This window comes from Malus sylvestris, chromosome 5, assembly GCF_916048215.2.
Source record: "Malus sylvestris chromosome 5, drMalSylv7.2, whole genome shotgun sequence".
Taxonomy (NCBI): domain Eukaryota; kingdom Viridiplantae; phylum Streptophyta; class Magnoliopsida; order Rosales; family Rosaceae; genus Malus; species Malus sylvestris.
The window spans coordinates 17482027-17503033 of NC_062264.1; the positions used below are offsets into that span (position 1 = coordinate 17482027).

At 36.7% G+C, this 21007-nt stretch overlaps 1 protein-coding gene across 1 annotated transcript; it reads left to right on the plus strand.

The window, feature by feature from the left end:
- Positions 1-997: 997 nt before the first annotated feature.
- Positions 998-8922, plus strand: LOC126623308 (CBS domain-containing protein CBSX2, chloroplastic-like). Its single transcript, XM_050292154.1, has 7 exons — positions 998-1464; positions 1567-1631; positions 2023-2083; positions 7018-7070; positions 7962-8077; positions 8365-8422; positions 8535-8922. The coding sequence occupies exons 1-7, from the start codon at positions 1194-1196 to the stop codon at positions 8610-8612; spliced, it is 702 nt and encodes a 233-aa protein (XP_050148111.1). The 5' UTR covers positions 998-1193; the 3' UTR covers positions 8613-8922.
- The last annotated feature ends 12085 nt before the right edge of the window (positions 8923-21007 follow it).

A 21007-nucleotide genomic window follows, 5' to 3' on the forward strand; every position in this document is an offset into this window, starting at 1 on the left:
ATAAACTCATTTTTGCCGCTTCACGTTTTCAGTTTTTTCACCCAAAACTGTGAAAATAAGCTATTTTTAAGTGTTTACCAAACATCTTTTTGAGCTCAGTTTTTTTTTTTATACTTACTTTTTATAAAAGCATCTCAGCACCAAACCAATACTAAGAATCCGAAGAGGATCCAAATCCGTTATTTCCCTGCTGACAACATGCTTTTTTAGTGTCTAAAATAAGGGCTAAAAGTCCTCAAAAGATCGCAAAACTTGATTATTTTTCCAACTATGCTAAACATTTTCTCAAAGATTGCCAAAAACTCCGCAAACTATGTAGGGATGCAGACATTTTCAATGGTTTGTGTGTGAGAGGAAGTGACAGCAGCATCTCGCTTGTGGGCAGCGAAAAACATGTGTTTTTACAAGCTATAGCCATCAAGTTGTCAACATGGATTGTTAGCTATACCATTTTGTCACGAAAATTCAACATCGTCTATCATTTGCACATCCACTTGTTCTAATCTTCTAAGAAATTTTGGAAATAATTGATATTATGAATTTAAGAATGGTAACAAAAATAGTTGAACTCAATACTTGCTGTTCATTTGATTTTGCAAGATGGGATGCAGACTTGCTATGAGCTTTTACACCCTAGCGAGGATCAAGCAATTAAAAATTGAAGATCCATTTGAATTCATAAAAAAGTTGAGTAGTTATTAGATTTCTTGTTTTGCGCTCTTACTCTTCTATTTTATTGATTGATTTTCGAATTCGGCTACAATACTTGCATGTGTTTATTATAGTTAATTCTTGACTATCACATATTGATTGTATTAAATACATATATTCTCACGTCTTGACAAAAAATAAAATATAAATATCTAACCATAAAAAATTATTTTCCCATAAATTATATTTACACTTTTCTTATATTCGAAAATAAGAGCAGTCATAAGAGACCGAACGGCGTCGTCCTACTTTCTCTCTCTCACACATTTCCCTTTCACGCGGAAAGCCAAAAGAGAGAGAGAAAAACGAACAACAACATGCTCTCTAGTCCCTCTCCCATATATCTGCAAATTGAATTTTATAACCAAAATCGTTAAAAAAATTTATTAAAAAAAATCCCCAAAAATTAAAAAATACCTCTTTTCTTCGCTAAACCTGAGATTTGAGCTCCATCTCATCGAAAGCTGCTGCTCTGTTCGGAAATGGTGGGCTCAATCTCAATCCCTACCCCAATCGCTTTCCCCAATTCCACTTCTCTCTCTTCTCCTTCAATCCTTCCACTCCGTCGATCCCCTCTCCTCTCCCTCTACAACCGACGCCGCCGCCTCCAATTCCGGCCCCTGGTTCTCGTTTCCTCCGCCGCGGGTGTCGCCGCCAATTCCGTCCCCAGAAATGGGTCCTACACCGTCGGCGACTTCATGACCACCAGGGAGTATCTGCACGTCGTCAAGCCCACCACCACCGTCGACCAAGGTATAATCTTGCCGCGACCTCGAACCCTCAGACCCTCGAAGCTCAGGCGCTTTGCTTACTGATTTATGCTAATTGATTGATTGGTTTTTCTATTTTTTGCAGCATTGGATGCTCTTGTGGAGAAGAGAATCACCGGTTTTCCTGTGATTGACGATGACTGGAAACTCGTAAGTCAATAAAAAATCTCATCTTTTTTGTTTCCCTTTTGTTATTTATATATAATTATATAAAATATGTAATTTGTTAAAATTTATGTAATTTTTTTTAACAAATGATATTCTCTACCATAGTGGTTCAAATTCGCCTTTGACGAAAACGAAAATTGAACCTAAAACCTATCAGTTACATGTAACAGAGGAATACATTAGACTGTAATACTAAGTGGCTATAAAATATGTAATTAGATTCTCCATTTGTACAAAAAAATGTGTTAGCATAGTTTACGAAGTTTTGTGGAAAGATGTTCACCTGTTTGGGTTAACAACTTGGTATTGTCTGCATATGATTTTGTGTTGCTTGCTTACACCTTGATTTGTGGGTTTGTTTAATGTTCTGCAGGTTGGTGTTGTTTCAGATTACGACTTGTTAGCGTTGGATTCCATATCCGGAAATATAAAAGGTGTGCATGTTTCTACATCTGAAGCATTAAAACTTTTATTTTCTTGCTTCCTGTTTTTGGGTTTGTTTTGACTCTTGAGGACAAAAAATTAAATTTTTTCATATCATAATACATAACATCCTTTTTTGACATAACAAGTTAGTATATCTATTGAGTTTGGTCGGCTGTTAGGAAATCTTAATGTTGGTTAGTGACTTCTGTGAGAATGTTAGACGTGTCAAGCTATCTGAATGCGTAAAGTTGAATCTTCAGAAAACCTGGGCTTATGAGCATATGCTAAGGATAATGCAAATGTTAACGGAATGTCAAAAATAATTTAAGAGTTCCTTTGGATGCAAGGTATCTGAATATGTAAAGTTCTATTCTAGTTTTCTCTTGGTATTAGTGACAATAATTTTATCTTTTGAATGTCCAATGATTTACAAATTTGATAAAGAGGTAATCATTCACAAAGAAAAGGATTGAGGGGAGAATTGCATTATGCGAGTGAATATTTGTTATACTTGTTTATACCATATTTAGGGCCTCGTATTTAGACCTCGTATAAATACTCGGGAGACTTAAATGTAATTATGTAATAAAGGAAAGGGCAAATATGTAATAAGTGAGGAGTCCTTATTATATAAAAGGACCCCTCACCCTCACAATTAGGGGAGGCCAATTCCTAAGGCTCCTCACCCCCTCTCAACGCTCTCACTCTCAGAGCTCTCTCTCCCTCAGATAAATACATAATCAGTGTGGACGTAGCCCAAACCTTGGGGTGAACCACGATATATTTTGTGTTATTTACATTACTTGCATATTCACGGTCGGGTTTACGTTGTTCCAAGACCTCCGGTTTTGTGCATCAACATTTGGCGCCGTCTGTGGGAATCGACACGAAAAGTTATGTCGGTTTTCTCTCAATTTTTCACCTCCGCCGTGAATCTGCAAAATCACAAAAACCCAAGAAACCAAATCTCTCTCTTTCTCCTCTCTCGGTCAGTTATACACTCAGTCAGTCATACACAGAAACCAAAACAAAAAGAAAACCTCAAAAAATCTCTCTAACTCTCTCAATTAGTCCTCCAAACGGCAATAGAGTACGCCCAGAAGCTTAACACTCTCAAAAAGTCTCTCAAACTATCTCTGAGCTTCTGTAGTCCACGCATGGCTCCGGGGCATAGACGCGGAGCGAGCAAGGCCAAGGATAAGAGCAAGTTGAGTCTCGGCGATCTTGTCCTTGCTAAGGTCAAGGGCTTCCCCTATTGGCCCGCCAAGATTAGTAGGCCTGAAGATTGGAAGAAGGTCCCTGATCTAAAGAAATATTTTGTCCAATTTTTTGGAACGGAAGAGATCACCTCGAGACCAAGTCAGGGACGTTGTGGGTCGCCGACGTCAAGGACCCGACGTCGGCTCCGGTGGTGATGTTCGAGAAGCCGTTGCTGAACTTGACGTTTAAGGACTTGATTGCTGCAACGTCGCACTTCGGCAAGGACTCCCAGCTCGCCGAGGGATGCTCATGTTGGTGAAGCCAGATTCTCCGATCCGGAAACATCTCTTCTGGTTTTCTCCTTAAATTATTTTCTAGGGTTGCAGGGTTCTCTGGTCTGCCCCTTTCTCGAGGGACTCAAAATTTTCTTGCTGGTACTTGAGATTTCCCGGGAAATCGGCTTCTGGGGTTTTCCGGAATTCGATTTTCGTGTTCGGAAAGGTGAGAAAATGGTGAGGGGGAAGACTCAGATGAAGTGCATCGAAAATACAGCGAGCCGGCAAGTGATTTTTTCCAAGTGAAGGAGTGGGCTGCTGAAGAAAGCCTTTGAGCTTTCAATCCTGTGTGATGCTGAAGTTGCACTTGTGATCTTCTCCGCAAGAGGGAAGCTCTATGAGTTTTCGAAGGTATAGTGGTTGCAGACAGAAAGCAATGCTTGTTCAACTTTGTTCCTGCCCTCAGTGAGAAGTCTGCAGATTTGTCCCTGAAATATGAAGCATCACCATCGTGGCCAACTTGCAGATTCAAGGGTGCACATGCATGACAGCTCAGAGACAGAAAGAGAGGAAAGTGAAGAGAAGAAGGCAAAAGCGGAGATAAGATTATTTTCTTACTATTAAAACTATTATCATTTCTTGTCTGCCATATTTATCAGGGTCAAGAAACAGAAAGAAAATTAGAAACAAAAGCAGAAAAGAAAAGCAAAAACAAAAGCAAAAGAGAAAGCAAAAGCAAGGAATAAACACCCCACCAGAATGATGTGATTTACTTTTCTTATTTTTGACTGATGTAATTTATTTTCCGTATCTTTCGGAGATATCTGTATAAACCCCCATCAGAGGGTATAAAAAAAAAAAAAAAAAAAAAGAAGAAAAAAACGGCAAAGCCCAAAATAAATGGGCTGGAATGTTGTGTGGAGAGCGAAGGCCTATAAGCCCAAAATAGCACTAACCAGGTCATCAAAAGTACGCCCAGTACTTCACAATTATTCGGCAACCCGCCGCTATTATCACCAACCAGGTGACCAAAAGTACGCCCAGTACTCCAAAATTATTCGGCAACTCGCCGCTATTACCACCAACCAGGTGATGAGATGTACAACCCGTACTCTAATTTGGCAACTAGCCATTCATGCCACCAACTAGGTGATGAAATGTACAACCCGTACTCTCCTTCATGCCATCAACCAGGTGATCAAAAGTACGCCTAGTACTTTAAATTATACATGAGCATTACTCATGTCATACATAAACATTCATGAGCATCACTCATAACAATCATACTTAAACATTCATGACCATCATTCATGTCAACATTCATGAGCATCACTCATGTTAACTTTCATGTCTATCAACATAAACATTCATGAGCATCACTCATGTCAATCAACATAAACATTCATGAGCATCACTCATGTCAATCAGCTTCAAAAGCTCCATTTACAAAAGCTCTAGCTTCAAAACCTTCATTTACAGAGCTCCAGCATCAAAGCTTCACTTGCAAAGCTTCACTTACAAAGCTTCAGTGCAGGGTATATAAATACCGCCTCCGAACAACCGCCACTTCGGCCATACATGGATTCAATTTGAAGTCTCCAGCCAACAGACTCTATTGACCGAAGACTTGGGGACTACATTATGTACCATATATTGGGCCTCAACTGGGCCTCATGAAAAATACTTGGGGGGCTTAGCCCATTATTTATGTATTAAGGAGCGAGCCCTTATTCTATAAAAGGGACTCCCTCACTTTCATTAGAGAGCACCCATTATTCATGTATTGAGGAGCGATCCCTTATTCTATAAAAAGGACTCCCTCACCACCATTAGAGAGCAACGCCGCCAGCTGAGCAACCGCCTCGCCGCGAGCATCACTCCTAACCCATCACTTATGTATTGAAGAGCGAGCCCTTATTCTATAAAAGGGACTCCCTCACCATCATTAGAGAGCATCGCCGCCTACTGAGCAACCGTCTCGCCGCGAACATCAACTCTAGCCTATCATTCATGTATTGAGGAGCAAGCCCTTATTTTATAAAAGGAACTCCCTCACCGTCAAACGCCACAAGCCGAACCAACCAAGGCAACATAAGCCACGAGCCTCGCAGCCTCGCAGCGTGTGCTACTTCTAGTTGAGCATCATTTCAGATTGAGCACCGTCTCATATCGAGCATCAGTTCAAGACAACATTTAGTTACTTCGGCCCACACATGGACTGAATTTCAAGTCTCCAGCCAAAAGACTCTCTTGACTGAAGACTTGGGGGACTACTGTTTATACCATATTTAGGGCCTCGTATTTAGACCTCGTATAAATACTCGGGGGACTTCAATGTAATTATGTAATAAAGGAAAGGGCAAATATGTAATAAGTGAGGAGTCCTTATACTATAAAAGGACCCCTCACCCTCACAATTAGGGGAGGCCAATTCCTAAGGCTCCTCACCCCCTCTCAACGCTCTCACTCTTAGAGCTCTCTCCCCCTCAGATAAATACATAATCAGTGTGGACGTAGCCCAAACCTTGGGGTGAACCACGATATATTTTGTGTTATTTACATTACTTGCAGATTCACGGTCAGGTTTACGTTGTTCCAAGACCTCCGGTTTTGTGCATCAACAATACTAGTTTTTGACATCAAGTAAATATATCTCCATATTCGTTTCTTCTTACGTTGAAAAAGCGTGAGAAGAACAGAATAATCAAGTAATCAACTTATCATCTGTTCTACTTGAATCTTTGGTCAACTGTTGATTTTCATTACATTGCATCAACAATTGTAGTTTCATTAAAGATATCACTTAATTATTTAACTTTGCCAATGTAGTGGCGTTTATGCATTGTGGATTGCCACTTATGCCTGGGATTTTTAGTTAGGGGACCTTGAGGTTTTTGCCTTTAGGGGCATTCAGTAAACTCCTAAAAGTGGGCCATGATACTTATATTAACATGAGAGGAATTTGAATTGTTAAGGACACTCCCCCCTCTCTCCAAAAAGAAAAAAAGAAAATAAGTACCAGCACAAAGTTTGAGTATATGAATAATTACCAAGATTAGCTACAAAAAAGTTCTTAAATAGAGTAAGGTCATAAGGAACTTCACAAAAACATAAAAAGATAAATATGGTCTTGTTGCTTTGTAGCTTGGAAAAACCCAGTTTTCAACAAGTGGAAACAAAAACAAAATAATATCGTAAGCTATACCACAAAGAGATGAAGCAATTGCAGCGTAGAATTACTTGAAATATTGATTTTCTCACATATTTAGCTGCAATGTTTAGACCTGAGTTTAATGAAGGTTGCACTTGGTTAGAGAGCCTAAAGTAATAGATTGGGGACCTAAGGCAAGTGTCTCAACTGGGGCTTGCCTTGGGGGTTCTTTGTTAGCTCTAACTTAGTTCTTCCTTTTGTTTTCTTTTTGGGGAGAAATGAAAGGAGACTTATATAATTATTATTTTGCTCTCAGGTGGTGGTCAAAGTGACACAAACTTGTTTCCAGATGTTGATAGTTCTTGGAAAGTATGTAAGAAGTTGGTTTTTTACTACATTAATTTTTAATTTCGTTTACAACTAGTCTCTGCTGCACTGTCTATTTTGTTTCAAATATATGATGGATGATATTTTTCTCGCTTAACGTGGATTATAATGTTGATTTGCAACTCTTGATAAATTTCATGAAATGCTAATATATATGTCAGTTGTACACATGTACGCCACATGCGGTTTATGGACCTACAGTTACACACTACCTCATACTGTGTATTTTTCTCGCTTGCCTTGCAAGACTGTTGGAGTTGAGAATTCTTTAGAGATATGGATTTTATAGTTATAAATGGCAATGTTAGTTTGTGGTGCTGTGGTGGGAAAGAATAGAAGAGTTTTGATGATCGAGAAAAAGATGTGTCTTCATTATAGGAGAGAATTAGATATTTCCTTTCCCTTGGGATTCACTTTCTAGACATTGTTCCTTTCAGTTAAATCTCATTTTGTGGGTTAAGGGTTGTGTTAGTTCTTGGTCTAGTTTTAGTTTTGTGGGACTTCGTTAGTATTAGTTTTCTTGTATTATTGACTTTCTTGTCCGTTGTTATAAAAATATTCTGTCATTTGTAAGCTTGTTAGTATGACGTTGATTAGCATTAGCCTGTACCTGACATAATGATAATCTTTTCCTGTGCTCACCACGATGATAGATGTTTTTGTTACTTCTTTTTCACCCGTACTATCCTTTCATGTGACTGACTAGTGTAACTCATAACTCAGCATTCAGCAAGAATGCCCAAATGTGGGATACAGTATGTAGCCTAAAATTATAACTGTGCTTATGCATATTACTTTAAGTAATGCGTAGATCAGTAAATGTATGGTTAATTGCTTCATGAATTTCTTTCTAAATTTGGATGAGTGTTGCAGACATTCAATGAGATACAGAAACTGCTTAGCAAGACCAATGGAAAAGTTGTTGGTGACTTGATGACACCTGCTCCGCTTGTTGTTCGTGAAACCACCAACCTGGGAGATGCGGCTAGGTAAAGGATTTAACTAATTTTCCTAATATCTTATTTGTGGTCAGAAAAATTTCTTGAAGCATAACTGTTCAATTTTGCTATGACTACGTTTATTTGAGATTGAGAATATTGATGACAGGCTGAGATTTAGTTGGAGTAGAACTAAATATCTCGTACAAGTGGTCGAACTTGTTAATGTTATGATTCTGTCTTTTCATGCTAAGATGTGCTAAAATGTTATGCAATGTGCAGTTAGATGCAGTTTAAGTTATTAAACTCAACTTTAAACGATCTCTATGTTTTGGTAGGTTGTTGCTTGAAACAAAATATCGCCGACTGCCAGTTGTAGATTGTGAAGGCAAGCTGGTAATTATCCTTTTCTCTCTCCTAAATTCGAACAAAAATATAAAATATCTTCTCCGTTGGATGCCAAACTGCTGCTAGTTGTTTTTGATTGCTTTCTTATCCGTGTCAAAAGGTTGGGATCATTACGAGGGGGAATGTTGTTAAAGCTGCCCTGCAGATAAAACGTGCTAGTGAAAATAAGCTTAGTTGAGGGGATCATCGGTGGAGCTCACAAAAAGTCGCTTCAATATCACATTTATTAAGAGGCCGGCCACTTATACTATTTGAAGGAAAGTTTATCATTTATGTCCTTCAGAAGGGATATATTATAGCTTTCTAGGAACCTTGCCTTAATATATAGTATAGATTGCCTTAAGGCAGGGTACTTCCACTTGTATTTAGGGTTGTAAACTTATCAAACATAGTTTTGTGTAGGATAAGATCCGACTTGCATTTGTCCTACGCCAAATTTTGTATTGTTACGTCTTAAAGACGATGATTATTGATGTTTATAGTTTATAGTTTATAATGAGCTTTCCCAACATAGCTCTTACTTTGGTGTTTGAGATTGCTCATTGTTCATGGTCTTCATGCTCCCAACCATCCATTCAATTGGGTGGTTGAAAGAACACTGAATAATTTCAAGGGGACCCTTCAATCATGTAGATCCTCTGGGGATTTCGCTTATCAAAAGTGGCTTATGGCTTGTGGCTTGTGACGCTCCTCACAACAAGGATTCTGTTTTGACATCATTGTATTCTAGTTGTGGTGAGTGATTTTCAAAGCTAATCTTGCTCGGACATTCTCAATTGGGAATTGTTATTAGGGGATTCTAAAATAGTCATTCTCTATTCAGCCCTCTGTTGTTCTTTTATTAGAGGAGTGCATCACGATTTTGACTTTTCTTAAAGCGCCAATAACGGGGGTCTGGCTTTAATATTATGTTCTACTCAGTGATAACGGAGTTCTAAAAGAGTGGCTGTAAAAGAGTTTGCTTGGAAGTGTTTTTGAAAGTATTACTTCTTAGAAAAAACACTTGGACGAGCTTTGTTTGTGATTGCTTGATAAAATCGTTTTTCTAAAAGTGATTCTAGCTCATATAAAAGCACTTTTCTGGAGAATATGCTTCTTTAGTAAGTACTTTCTAGAAATGCAATTCCAAACGGAACATTCTTTTTGCTTCTTGAGTAAGCATTGAAAAAAGATACTTTTAACTCAAAACGGTTCTAGTTTTTGTGTCAAACAATTGCTTTTATAATCAATTTCAGTCAAATATTTAACTAATTTCTCTGAATTTGTATCTCATTGCTGACTTGCCCCTTAAATTAATATTTTGGCCAATTTGTCCTACGAATAATGTTAGGGAGACCAAATTTGCAAACAAAGTGATGTGTCACCGATAAGAATATAAGTACGTTAATCAACACTTAAGTAATAATCTAATTATTAACATCTACATTATTTGATTTCCCCATGAATGCTAAGGAGACCAAATATAAAATCAGATTTGCAAATCAAATGATGTGTCACAAATAAAAAATAAGTACATTAATCAACACTTCAGTAATAATCCAATTATCAACTTTCACATTATTTGATTTACAAAATTTTGTTTAAATATTTGATTTTCCTAGCATTATTCCTTATTGAATACTAAGAAAGGTAGCAATATTAGATGGACGGTTGCCGTCAATAATTTTTCACTTAAAATAAAGAAAAGTTAGGGAAATAAATTTCTTTTTATGTCTATAAATCCTTTGTCCATCACTTTATAAATAACTTAATTTGAACGAAAAGAACAACCTTTTTCACTGTTGAATTGAGTATCAACACTTGACACAATCAATTGGTGAAAGTTACAAGTTGGTGATACAATGAAGAGTTAATTGGAGCAATGATTTATTAATTTTAGTTAATTTAAGCTTTGATTCTCAAACTAAAAGTTTACGAGTATTAGTCTCTTAACTTATTACAAATTTACAATGTGTAACAATTGTCTTTTTGAGTAATTTTGTTAGGATTTTTGTCATTTTTAGTTTTTTATGGAATTTCTAACGATGTTATTCAAAAGCACTATTACTCTACATTGTGAAAAATTTAGAAGTGATACTTATGAATTTTTAATTCAGGAACCAAAACTTCAATTGAGTATGACTTCATGTATCAATACTCATGAAAATTGGATGTCATACATTCACACTTAAACATGAATATGGGCAGTAAATTGGTAAAGTTTTTAGTTTCGGTGGTATTTGTTCATGCCCTAACATGTGGTATTTGTGAAATTTTCCCTTTGAAAGAATGAATTCATTTCATCATCATTGTTATGAGCTATATGGCGTATTTAGGTTACTAAGTATGACGTACGTGTGTACTCATAATTTTATACTTAACCCGAGGACGGAAATAAAACCTAATGGAAAACTAGGGTTTAACAAAAAGATTATCTTATATGAGGATGACAAATCTAGCTTTCCATATAGACATTTTTTTTCTTTTTTATTTTTTTGAGCGAAAACTTTCTGTATAGAAAATAAGAAAACTGCTACGTATTACAAATATATCGATTTCGGGGGTGCATCTATAGTTCTACTTCAAGAAGCAACCCCCCTGGCCCTGTGGTCTCTGACATACCATGAACAAACATCTGCAACAACAGATCTTTTGTGTATCTTACCATCTATATATCAGAGTACTAAAGATATACAAAATTTTCCCCAGACATGCATAATATCTTCCAAGCAGAAGAGCTTGGTACCACAGATTATGTATATATATCAGGCTGACAGACTGTAAAGTTCTCTAGTAATTTCCCTGAAGCCACCTATTGTTTTGTTTCGAATAGAAGCACTTGGATGATCAAATGAATTCATGTCCGAAGAACACTCACGTTTTCTAAACCTTTCACAGAGAGTACTGTCAAACTAATGTGACAAGACACAAAGCACACGCGCACACATCTTCACATAATGCATATAGCCCCACTCATTTGGTCTGCACTCTTTACAGCTGGTACGTATAAAGCTTTTTGAAAGAGTGTTTTAGAATCCCGTGTTTAAGGCACTTCATATATATGTTGATATATATATATATATAAAAGCTTCCATCAATTTTGGATCGTGAGCTTAATGAGCACAAGAGTACCTCTCATTCTTCCAATTATCTGCACTGCAGCTCTCACTTTTTTTCAAGGGATCCAAAAGATTGAGATTGAAGACTTTAAACACTACTAGTTGCTCTGATATAGCTGGAAGCCAATACCATTTCCAACCATCTGAATTGATATATGATTTGACCTCTCACGTACTCAAAACAAAACTCTCCCTGCATGATTATTATGGCATAGTAGAGAAATGCTAAAGAAAATAGCTTTTGGAGCGTCAATATTGTAACAGTTGATATATGTGTAAAAAATGTATATTAATTTGTTACTGTAAATTGTGAAATCTGTTGATCCATGATTTGAGGACTTGTATTCCAATTAGGATGCTTGGTCGTACATAATGACCATCCGTATGTACTTAAATACGTAAATTTATGTAGGTACATACGTAAATATTTTATGTAGGAGGCCGATATAAGCATATAAAAACTTTTGGCCTTTCCTGCAGTCACAAGCTAGCCACTTCACCATTATTTCTGGTTTCACCAATAATGCTTCGTAGTTTGGAAAATATTTGCTTCATTTTGTTTTGCTGTGATACCTGTACGTCAATCAGTGTTCTCACGGTTCAATTGAAGCCAGAAAATGAAGGTTCGTGTTTGACTTTTTCAGATGGTCCTATATGCATGCAAAGCATGTAAGCATTCTGAGAATCTATAAGGGGGTCCTTGGAGATTTTATACTCTTTACATTTTTTTTCCCCCTTTTGTGATGTCACATATATAGCATTTGATGATCGATCGTTCTAAAATATTCAAATCATAAACGGCTCTCGTTAGAATTTTTTAACTATATTATTTATATTCCAAACTCTAAATCATATAAAATGTCCTACGTATTGAGCGTGTGATATATATTTTATTACTATTTGTTTTCTAAAGAGAACTCCATAACTTTTTGAATAAATCATTTCTACTAAAAACTTATTGATTGATCACAAATTCAAGTAACTCGAAACTAATCAAACTCACATTTGTTAAAGAGTTTCAACATTTAAAACATGGTATAGATAATAGAATTAATAACATCATTTTTCTTCACTTGTAAGTGATAGATCTTAGGTTTGATTATCGTCAAAGACGAATTTGAACCAAATTGCTAGCCCATTGACTTACCCCTTTCTCCTTTAGTGTAGAAAAAAAAAAGATTGTTAAAAAAAAAATAACATCATTTTTCTTTGCTCCATTCATTAACATATTTTTATGGGAAACTTTGGATCGGTCCCTAATCCTTAACATTCTTTGATTAAAACCTTAATAGTATTCAAAGTTTGATCAAGGTCCATTGACTTTGTACACCTCATTATATTACTATTAATATTAATATTTTTATAGTTTTGACATTAATTGTTTGATATTTTATGAGATTTATAATCCTATAAATTTAAAATCCCTAATTATAATACTATTAGAAATGGTTACAATAAAAAAATTCAAACATTTTGATTGAATAAATGGATAAAATGACACACCCCGACCTAAAATCAAGGCGTGCTGGCCGTCATGTGAGGGTGACTTAGCCATGTGTATAGTGTGGAAGCGATAAGGATATGAAATATACGAATAAATAAGAACCGAAAGCTAACTAATGTGCACTAATAAGTAGAAAGTGCTAGGAATGAGATACAAGTGTAAATACACCTAATCAGAGCATAGAAGTCTAGGTGCAGTCCAGTAGGACAAATACTAGTTATATAGTACTAGAAGAAGTCCTACAAATAATATACTTTGTCAGAACCGCCAAGATCCACAAATGTCACCAACATCAAGTCTACCTATAACCTGGAGGGGCGCAAAACATAAAGTGTGAGTGGGCAAAAACAAAGATTTTCAAAAATCATTTCATTTATCAAATGCTCAAACCCCTCACCGTAAAACATGTATAATTTGCTCAGAAATGGAATATAAATATAAATATAAATATAAATATAAATATAAATATAAATATAAATATAAATATATATATATATATATATATATATATATATATATATCAAATCATGCTTCACATATCCAAAATCATAAGTATGCCATGCCAAAAATATAAAACAGAATAAGTAACTCAGGTGAAAATAAATTCATGGAAAATAACATATTAGCCGGAACCCCTGCAGAAGTCTGTATGATTAAATTCATAGCTCATTAATTAATCTAGCCGGAGTCACTACAAGTGACCTATACGGCACTACACTGCACACGAGTCGGAACCATTGAAAGGGTCTGTACGACAAGACTGGGTGTAATATAGTTATGCTCAATGCTACGCACTCATGATAGCTATGCGATAAATTGCTTGTCATCTACGAGTCGGAACCACCTATGATGGTCTGTACGACAAGACTGTGCACCTAAATTGGATCCAATGTGAGCATAGGGGGCGGGAGGTGACATTATAAACAGGCCTGTACCATATCTCTGACTAAATCACAATCACCCGGGGTGCAGGTTTATGAGCTTTCAATCACATCTCATATTATCACTATCTCATATAACAAAACATAACGCACCTGGTACTGACCTGAGCGTCTACAGCACCAATTCATATTATACATCATATACTAATTCATATGCTGAATATAATGCATGGCATTTCAAAGCATACTTTCATTTAAACACATTTTCTGGGAAAATATCAAGTATATAAATATATACTAAAAACCAAAAGCCCACTCACTGGTATGTCGAAGGGTCGTAGCCCCCGAGTCGCCCTTGACTGTGCTCGTCCTCGGGATAAGTCTCCCCTATATGCGAAACAACTATAAAAACGTTAATTTAAAGCACATAACCAATACTAGCTAATAACTTCTCATACATTGCTCAATTGAGGTATATAAATATACCATCGTGACCTACACAACTCCATGAACACGCCCAAAGTTTTAAAATAATTTTTGGAGCCCTCACGAGCCATCACGCGCCGACAAGGGCACGGCCCTACACGCGACCATGCGCAGGGAACCCTAACGGAATCCCCTAACCCCATTAGGAATATTCCGTTAAAAAGTAACAAAATCCGTTAATTCTACCTAACGGCGTCAGAATATTCCGTCAAGCTTTGACGGAATATTCTCTGTCTTCTACCTTCGAACTTCGGCGACCGTCGCCGTCGCCGGAAACTGGAAAATCTTAAAATCCTTGTATCTCAGTCATTTCTTACCCAAAACTCATGAAATTGGTCTCAATTTAAAGCTTATAACTAGAAGAACACATCCTTACCAATTTCAAGGCTTGAAATCCACGAAAACTCGTCGGAGAAAGCTCGATTATCCGGCGAAAACTTAAAACTCGTCGAACTCGATTTTCGGACGTCCAAATCGCTTGGTTTTTCTTCTCCGAGCTTCGTGAGGATGATTCAAAGCTCCCAATGTCCTTAAAAACTCCTAAAAACCTCATATTAATTAGTGCATGAATAGTGCATGAAATCTGGGGTTAGAGTTCTCGGGGTTTTTAAAGCTTTCAAGTTCTAAAAATAGTATATACGAACTCAGAAGCTTATAAGGAGTTCAAATCTTACCTTCTTGACGTCGATCTGTGTCTGAATGAGAAGGTTCGAGATTTGTCCGTACACTTGTACGGACGTTGCAGAAAAATCGAAAGGGAGGGGAGAGAGAGTGCACGTGGAAAAGGTTGGGTTTGTGGTGGTCATACTTGGTCTTCTAATACACAAAACAAACACTTTAAGGCCTAAGTGTTCCAAAACTTAGGAAAATCTTTGAATTGGTCCAAATAAAACTTAACCCACATAACCACACAAAAAGTCCAAGGGTAAATAAGTAATTTCAAATCGTCGAAAATAAATAATTTGGGACGGGCTGTGACAATCTACCCACCTTATAAAATTTCGTCCTCGAAATTATACACGACAAATACATCCACTAATAGTCATAAAACAAGCGTGGATACATCTCTCTCATCCGATCATCTGTCTCCCAGATAGCCTCTTCCACCGAGTGATTTTTCCACAAAACTTTCACCAAATGCACTGTCTTATTCCTCAACTCCTTATCTTTCCAATATAAAATAGTCATTGGCTCCTCGTCGTAAGTTAAATCCGAATTAATTTCCAAAGGTTGAGGAGGAATCACATGTAAAGGATCTGCAACATAATGACGAAGCATAGATACATGAAAAATATCGTGCACTTTGGACAACTCTGGAGGTAACTCAAGTCTACAAGCAACCTCACCGACTCGCTCGGTGATCATATATGGTCCAATGTACCTGGGACTCAGTTTTCCTTTCTTTCCAAACCGCACAACACCTTTCCATGGTGATAGTTTCAGAAATACCCAATCACCTACATTATACATCCGGTCAGTGGCATGCTTGTCTGCTAAGCTCTTATATTGATCCTGGGCCTCTTTCAGGTGATAGGAGCATATTTATGCAACTTAGTTAGCTTGTTTTCTTGCATTTATGTTGTTAGTTCCTAGTTATTTTAGTATTTTAAGCTATTTTCGCGTGTTTGTAGGTTTAAAGGGCTAAAGTGGCAAGAAAGTGCATTTTGGAGCAGTTTTGGGCTTGGAATGGATAACACGTGCTTGGAGCAAGGTGGATGGACGAATTTGAAGACCAAAAGAGGCTAGGATTATGCTGAAGTTATGAAGAAATTAATTCAAGAAAAGGAAGTAAAGGATGCAAGTAAGAAAGGAGGAATGTTAGCCAAAGTTACCTTATGTTGTCCTAAACTTTCCTAATCCTTCACTACTTAATTTCCAGCTGCAAGGAGGATCTTTAATTAAATTAGGAGACTTAAATTCAGACCTAAACCCATTCCTATAGGGTGCCGCACCACCTTTCCCATTCCTTTTCCCTTGCCGTGCAAGGTAAACCTCTTTTCCCTTTCCCCTTGTCGCATATCCCATTCCCCTTTCCCTTTAGGATCCTGCCGCACCCTACTTACCCTTTTCCTCTTGGGATTTTGATTTTTTACCCTTTTCTTGGAGGATTTGGAGTATTAAACCCTTCCCAATTTAATTCCCAGCCATGCATTTCCTTATCCTATAAATAAAGGCCTTTGCCGTAGCTTTTGAAGCATCCATCAACACATCCCATCCTAAACTCATTCACCACACATCCCTTCATACAATTCATCACCCAAACCCTTCACCCACACCGTGTGCCGTAGCAAAGAAGAAGAAGGAAGACCCTTGGACGTGCTTGCCATTCAAGTTGGATTGCTGGACCATTCTTAGGTGCAAATTATCTTTTGTTTTCAATGTTTAAGTTTAATTATCTTTGTTTTGCGAACATGAGGAGCTAAACTCGTTTTAGCTAGGGGGAAATTCAAAGCCATGAACATATTTGCAATATGAATTGATTACTTCCAGTTGTGATTCTATAAATCGTGAATGTAATTTACTTAACTGTTTGATTCAGAACTTGTTCTTGTTTGCGGATTAAGGATGCATACTTAGTTTGCATGCATGAATTTGATGCTAGAATATAAGGGAGTTTCACCTAATCGTTATGAATGTATATTCATAAGTAGTGGAGGTTGCTAGTCACAAACGTGCTAAGTAGATTCCTGGCATGAGTATCATGCTGTTCATAGTTACGAATGCCTTGTCAATGATTATGATTTTCACAAAGCTTAATGATCTTTGATTGTATGTCTATTATGCTGTTCATGTAGGGGACTATTGAAGAATAATTTGGTTGCTGATGCGTTGTCCATCCAATTCAATAACTTAAGGAAAATTTGAGGGTTAATTAGTGCTGTTCACGGTTAATCTGGGGTGTTGAGGTTTATGGTTTATTGGAAAACCAACTGGAAATTGATTTATGTGCAAGTGTGTCATGTGTGGAGAAGAACCCTCTAGCTAGCCAATCACCCATATTTTCCCCTAAATTCGTACTAAACTAGTTTAAGTCTTTAAGTTACTTATCTTTACTTTAAATTCATCAAAAACCCAATCCCCTTTACTTTGTTGAGTCAAATTAGTTAGAATCTGTCCAAATTTGTGTTTTTAAGTGTTTTGAGTCAATTTGAAATCAATTTTCATCCAAATCACTCTCTAGTGTCTAGTTTGAGTCTATTTGATTGTTTTGAGTCTTTGATGCGAAATATATAAGCACACAAATTAAACCCTCTTTTATCAATTGTAGTAAAGTATGTAAGTAGGGATCGTTCTAGGCCGGGGATTAGGAGGGATTGCTAAATCACTTGGAAACTGACTTGAAAACGTAAAAACAAAGTTTAAAACACTAAACTAGACTCAAAGAATGCAAAACTATACTTTAAAACACTAAAACAAACCAAAAGACTCAAAACAGCACCTAAACACTCAAAACTGCCTTAAAAACACAATCTGGGCAGTTTTGAACACTAAGGAAGAATTTGAACGAAAATATGTTATAACTTGACTCAAGACACTTAAAAACACAAACTAAATTGATTTCTAACTAATATGACTCAACAAAATAAAGGGGGATTGATTTTAGACGAATTTGAAAACAAAACAAGAACTTTGTAAAACAAAATAGGTTTTAAATGAATTTGAATTAAACTTATGGATGGAAGGCTAGCTAGGAGGTTCTTCTCCACACATGTCACACTTGCATACAAAATGATTTCCAGTTGCTTTTCGATAAACTATGAATACTCAACGCCCCAAATTAACCGTGAATTGCACTAATTAACCCTCAGTTTTTCCACAAGTTATTAGGTTGGATGATTGCATACGACAACCCAAAACATTCCCTACAAGTTCCCTACATGAATTGCATAATAGAGATACAAGTAAGAATCATTAAGTTCTATGAAAAACATAAGCATTGACGAGGCACTCGTTACTATGATTTGCATGAAACTTATGCCAAGAATTTACTTAACGTGATTGTGACTAGCAACCTTCACTACTTGTGAATATAAGTTCATAACGATTAGGTGAAACTCCCTTATATTCTAGCGTCAAATTCATGCATGAAAATTAAGCGTGCACTCTCAACCAACATACACAAATCATTTTTTTTACGAACGGAGAAGTAAATTGAATTCACAACTTATGAATCACAATTGGATGTAATCAAATCATATTGTAAGCATGAACATAGTTTCGAATCACCCCCTAACTAAGAGGGGTTTAGTTCCCCATACTCGCAATTACACAAAGATAACTTAATTTAAACATTGAAATCAAAGATAGAAAACACCTAGAAACGCTCCAACACTCCCAAGGCTTGGGCATAGGCACGACACAAGATGTTCCTTCTCTTTCCTTCCTTGCAAGCAGCGGCACTAGAGGTTTTGGACGGTTTTGGGTGGTTTTTATGGTGTAGAATGGATGGAGAATGGTATGGAAAGGTTTAGGATTGATGGGTGGTGTGGCTAGGGGTGGTTTTTGGCTGAAATTAGAGAGAATGGTGGTGGGAATTTTCGGCCAAAGCAAGGAGAAAATCTGTTTTGTTGATGAATATGGGAGGTGGTATTTATAGGCTTGAGAGAGGACCACTCCATTTCCTTTGCATGTGCAGCTTGTGTGGGTGTGTGTTGTCATGTTTCCCCTTTACATTTACACACACATGCTTCATCATTTCAACCACCAAACACACACATTTTCTGCCATGTTTTCCTTTACATTTACACACACATGCTTCATCATTTCAACCACAAAACACACACAATTCCTACCCATGTGTGTGTGTTTCCTTTGCCCATGTGTGTGTGTTTTTCCTTTGCATTTGCAGACACATGTTCTTCATTATTTCAGCCAACAATCCACCCATTTTCTGCCCATGTGTGTGTGTTTCCTTTGCCCATGTGTTGCCTTTCTCTTTTTATTAGCCAAATCTGCTTAGCCTTTTTCTGACCTTTCAGTGTTACAATGCCCATAACTTCTTCTAGAAAAATGAGATTAACAATCCGTAAATTGCTCCAGAAAATAGACATCCGTAGCTTTCCACGCATATAAGGCTCATTCTACCATTCATTCTGAGCTGTTTGTAACATGCTTCCAAAGTCAGATAATCTGCACAGGCAGTTTTGACGAATTTGTTACTTAATAATTCACTTGTGCTACTTTTCTTTTCTTTGCTTGATAAATCACACAAAACACAAAAACATAGTAAATAGCTCAAAAATATAAGGAACTAACTAAGAAAAGACAAGTGAATTTTATGTAAAATATATATAAATATGAGTTTATCAAATACCCCCACACTTAGCTTTTGCTAGTCCTCGAGCAAAATAAAGAAAACAAAACACAACCTAAACCTTCCAACGTTTGCCTTAGGGATTTCCAACGCACATGACATGTTAAAAATCATTATCCCCACAGATTTGAGTCATCTTCACACTTAAACACATACTTAATCATAGTCACCACGTACTAGTTCACATTTAACTAATTAAAATATGATTTTGAATGTAGTAACATGCCTTAGAGAATTTGCTCAAGTCCTTACAAGATATTCACTCAATTTTCACTCAGATTTTCTAACTACACACCCTATACTAGTTATATGTGAGAAGATTGATGTAAACATGAAAACGAACGCTCACATATATGTATTACAAAGAAAGCGATTTCTGGAGTTATTAAGCATGTTTAGATATGATCTCATGAATGGAATGCTACTACTTAGATACGAGAACCAGTGACACCATATACTCATACCAAATTCAAACTCCACAAATTGAAACACATAACACTCAAGATTGAAGTCAAAGGTTGTAACGGGGCTTGGGGTGTTGGCTAACAAATGAAGGTAAGGGAAAACAAACGTTCTTAAAGCAATAGCAAATAAAGTAATGAACTTGAAACTTAGAATTCACTTAGATTGCAGAAATCAACTTTTAGACATAAGGGAAAGATTTAAACAACTCTTAGGGTCAAATTCAACTTTTTTTTTTTTTTTTTTCTTTGGATGAATTTTTCTTTTCTTTTCTTTCCACCCGTGCCTATGGCACACTACTTACATGAGAAACACTTCCCCCACACTTATTTTCTGCCATACATAATCAAAAGGAATTCAATTTGAATCATGCTTTACTATGCTTTAAGAACAAGGGTATGAATGTCCTAATCTAGGCTAGGTGGAGATGATGTGATTAACAAAGAAAAACAGGCTAAACAAGGCTCAACGGGGTTAACTTAAACATATAATGAAGTAGGATACACGGCAATTTGGCTTTGGTGGTGGTAACTACACAACTTCATCTTGAATATGTGTTATGCAAATCAATATCATGCTTTGAATGAAATGGGCATGAGTTCTAGCATTTGGAACTAAATGATGAAACGCCTTCTAAGTAGTAACCAAGCAAAGAATAATGAGATCATGCAACGACTTAGAAAACAATAATGCACAGATTATCAACTCTCCAAATAACGTTTAGGCTCAAGTCTCACAAGGTTGTAGCGTTTGTTTGAGTTCCTTCCTTCAAGCATGTTACAAAAACTAATTTTTCCTTTATGATTGCATGTGAATTCATAAATTATA

Bases quoted from the DNA above. Each gene is read 5' to 3' on its own strand.
- LOC126623308 (XM_050292154.1), top strand. From the start codon at position 1,194: ATGGTGGGCTCAATCTCAATCCCTACCCCAATCGCTTTCCCCAATTCC. The intron at 2,084-7,017 runs GTGTGCATGTTT...TTTTGCTCTCAG, and splicing joins CATATCCGGAAATATAAAAG to GTGGTGGTCAAAGTGACACA. The intron at 8,078-8,364 runs GTAAAGGATTTA...ATGTTTTGGTAG, and splicing joins AACCTGGGAGATGCGGCTAG to GTTGTTGCTTGAAACAAAAT.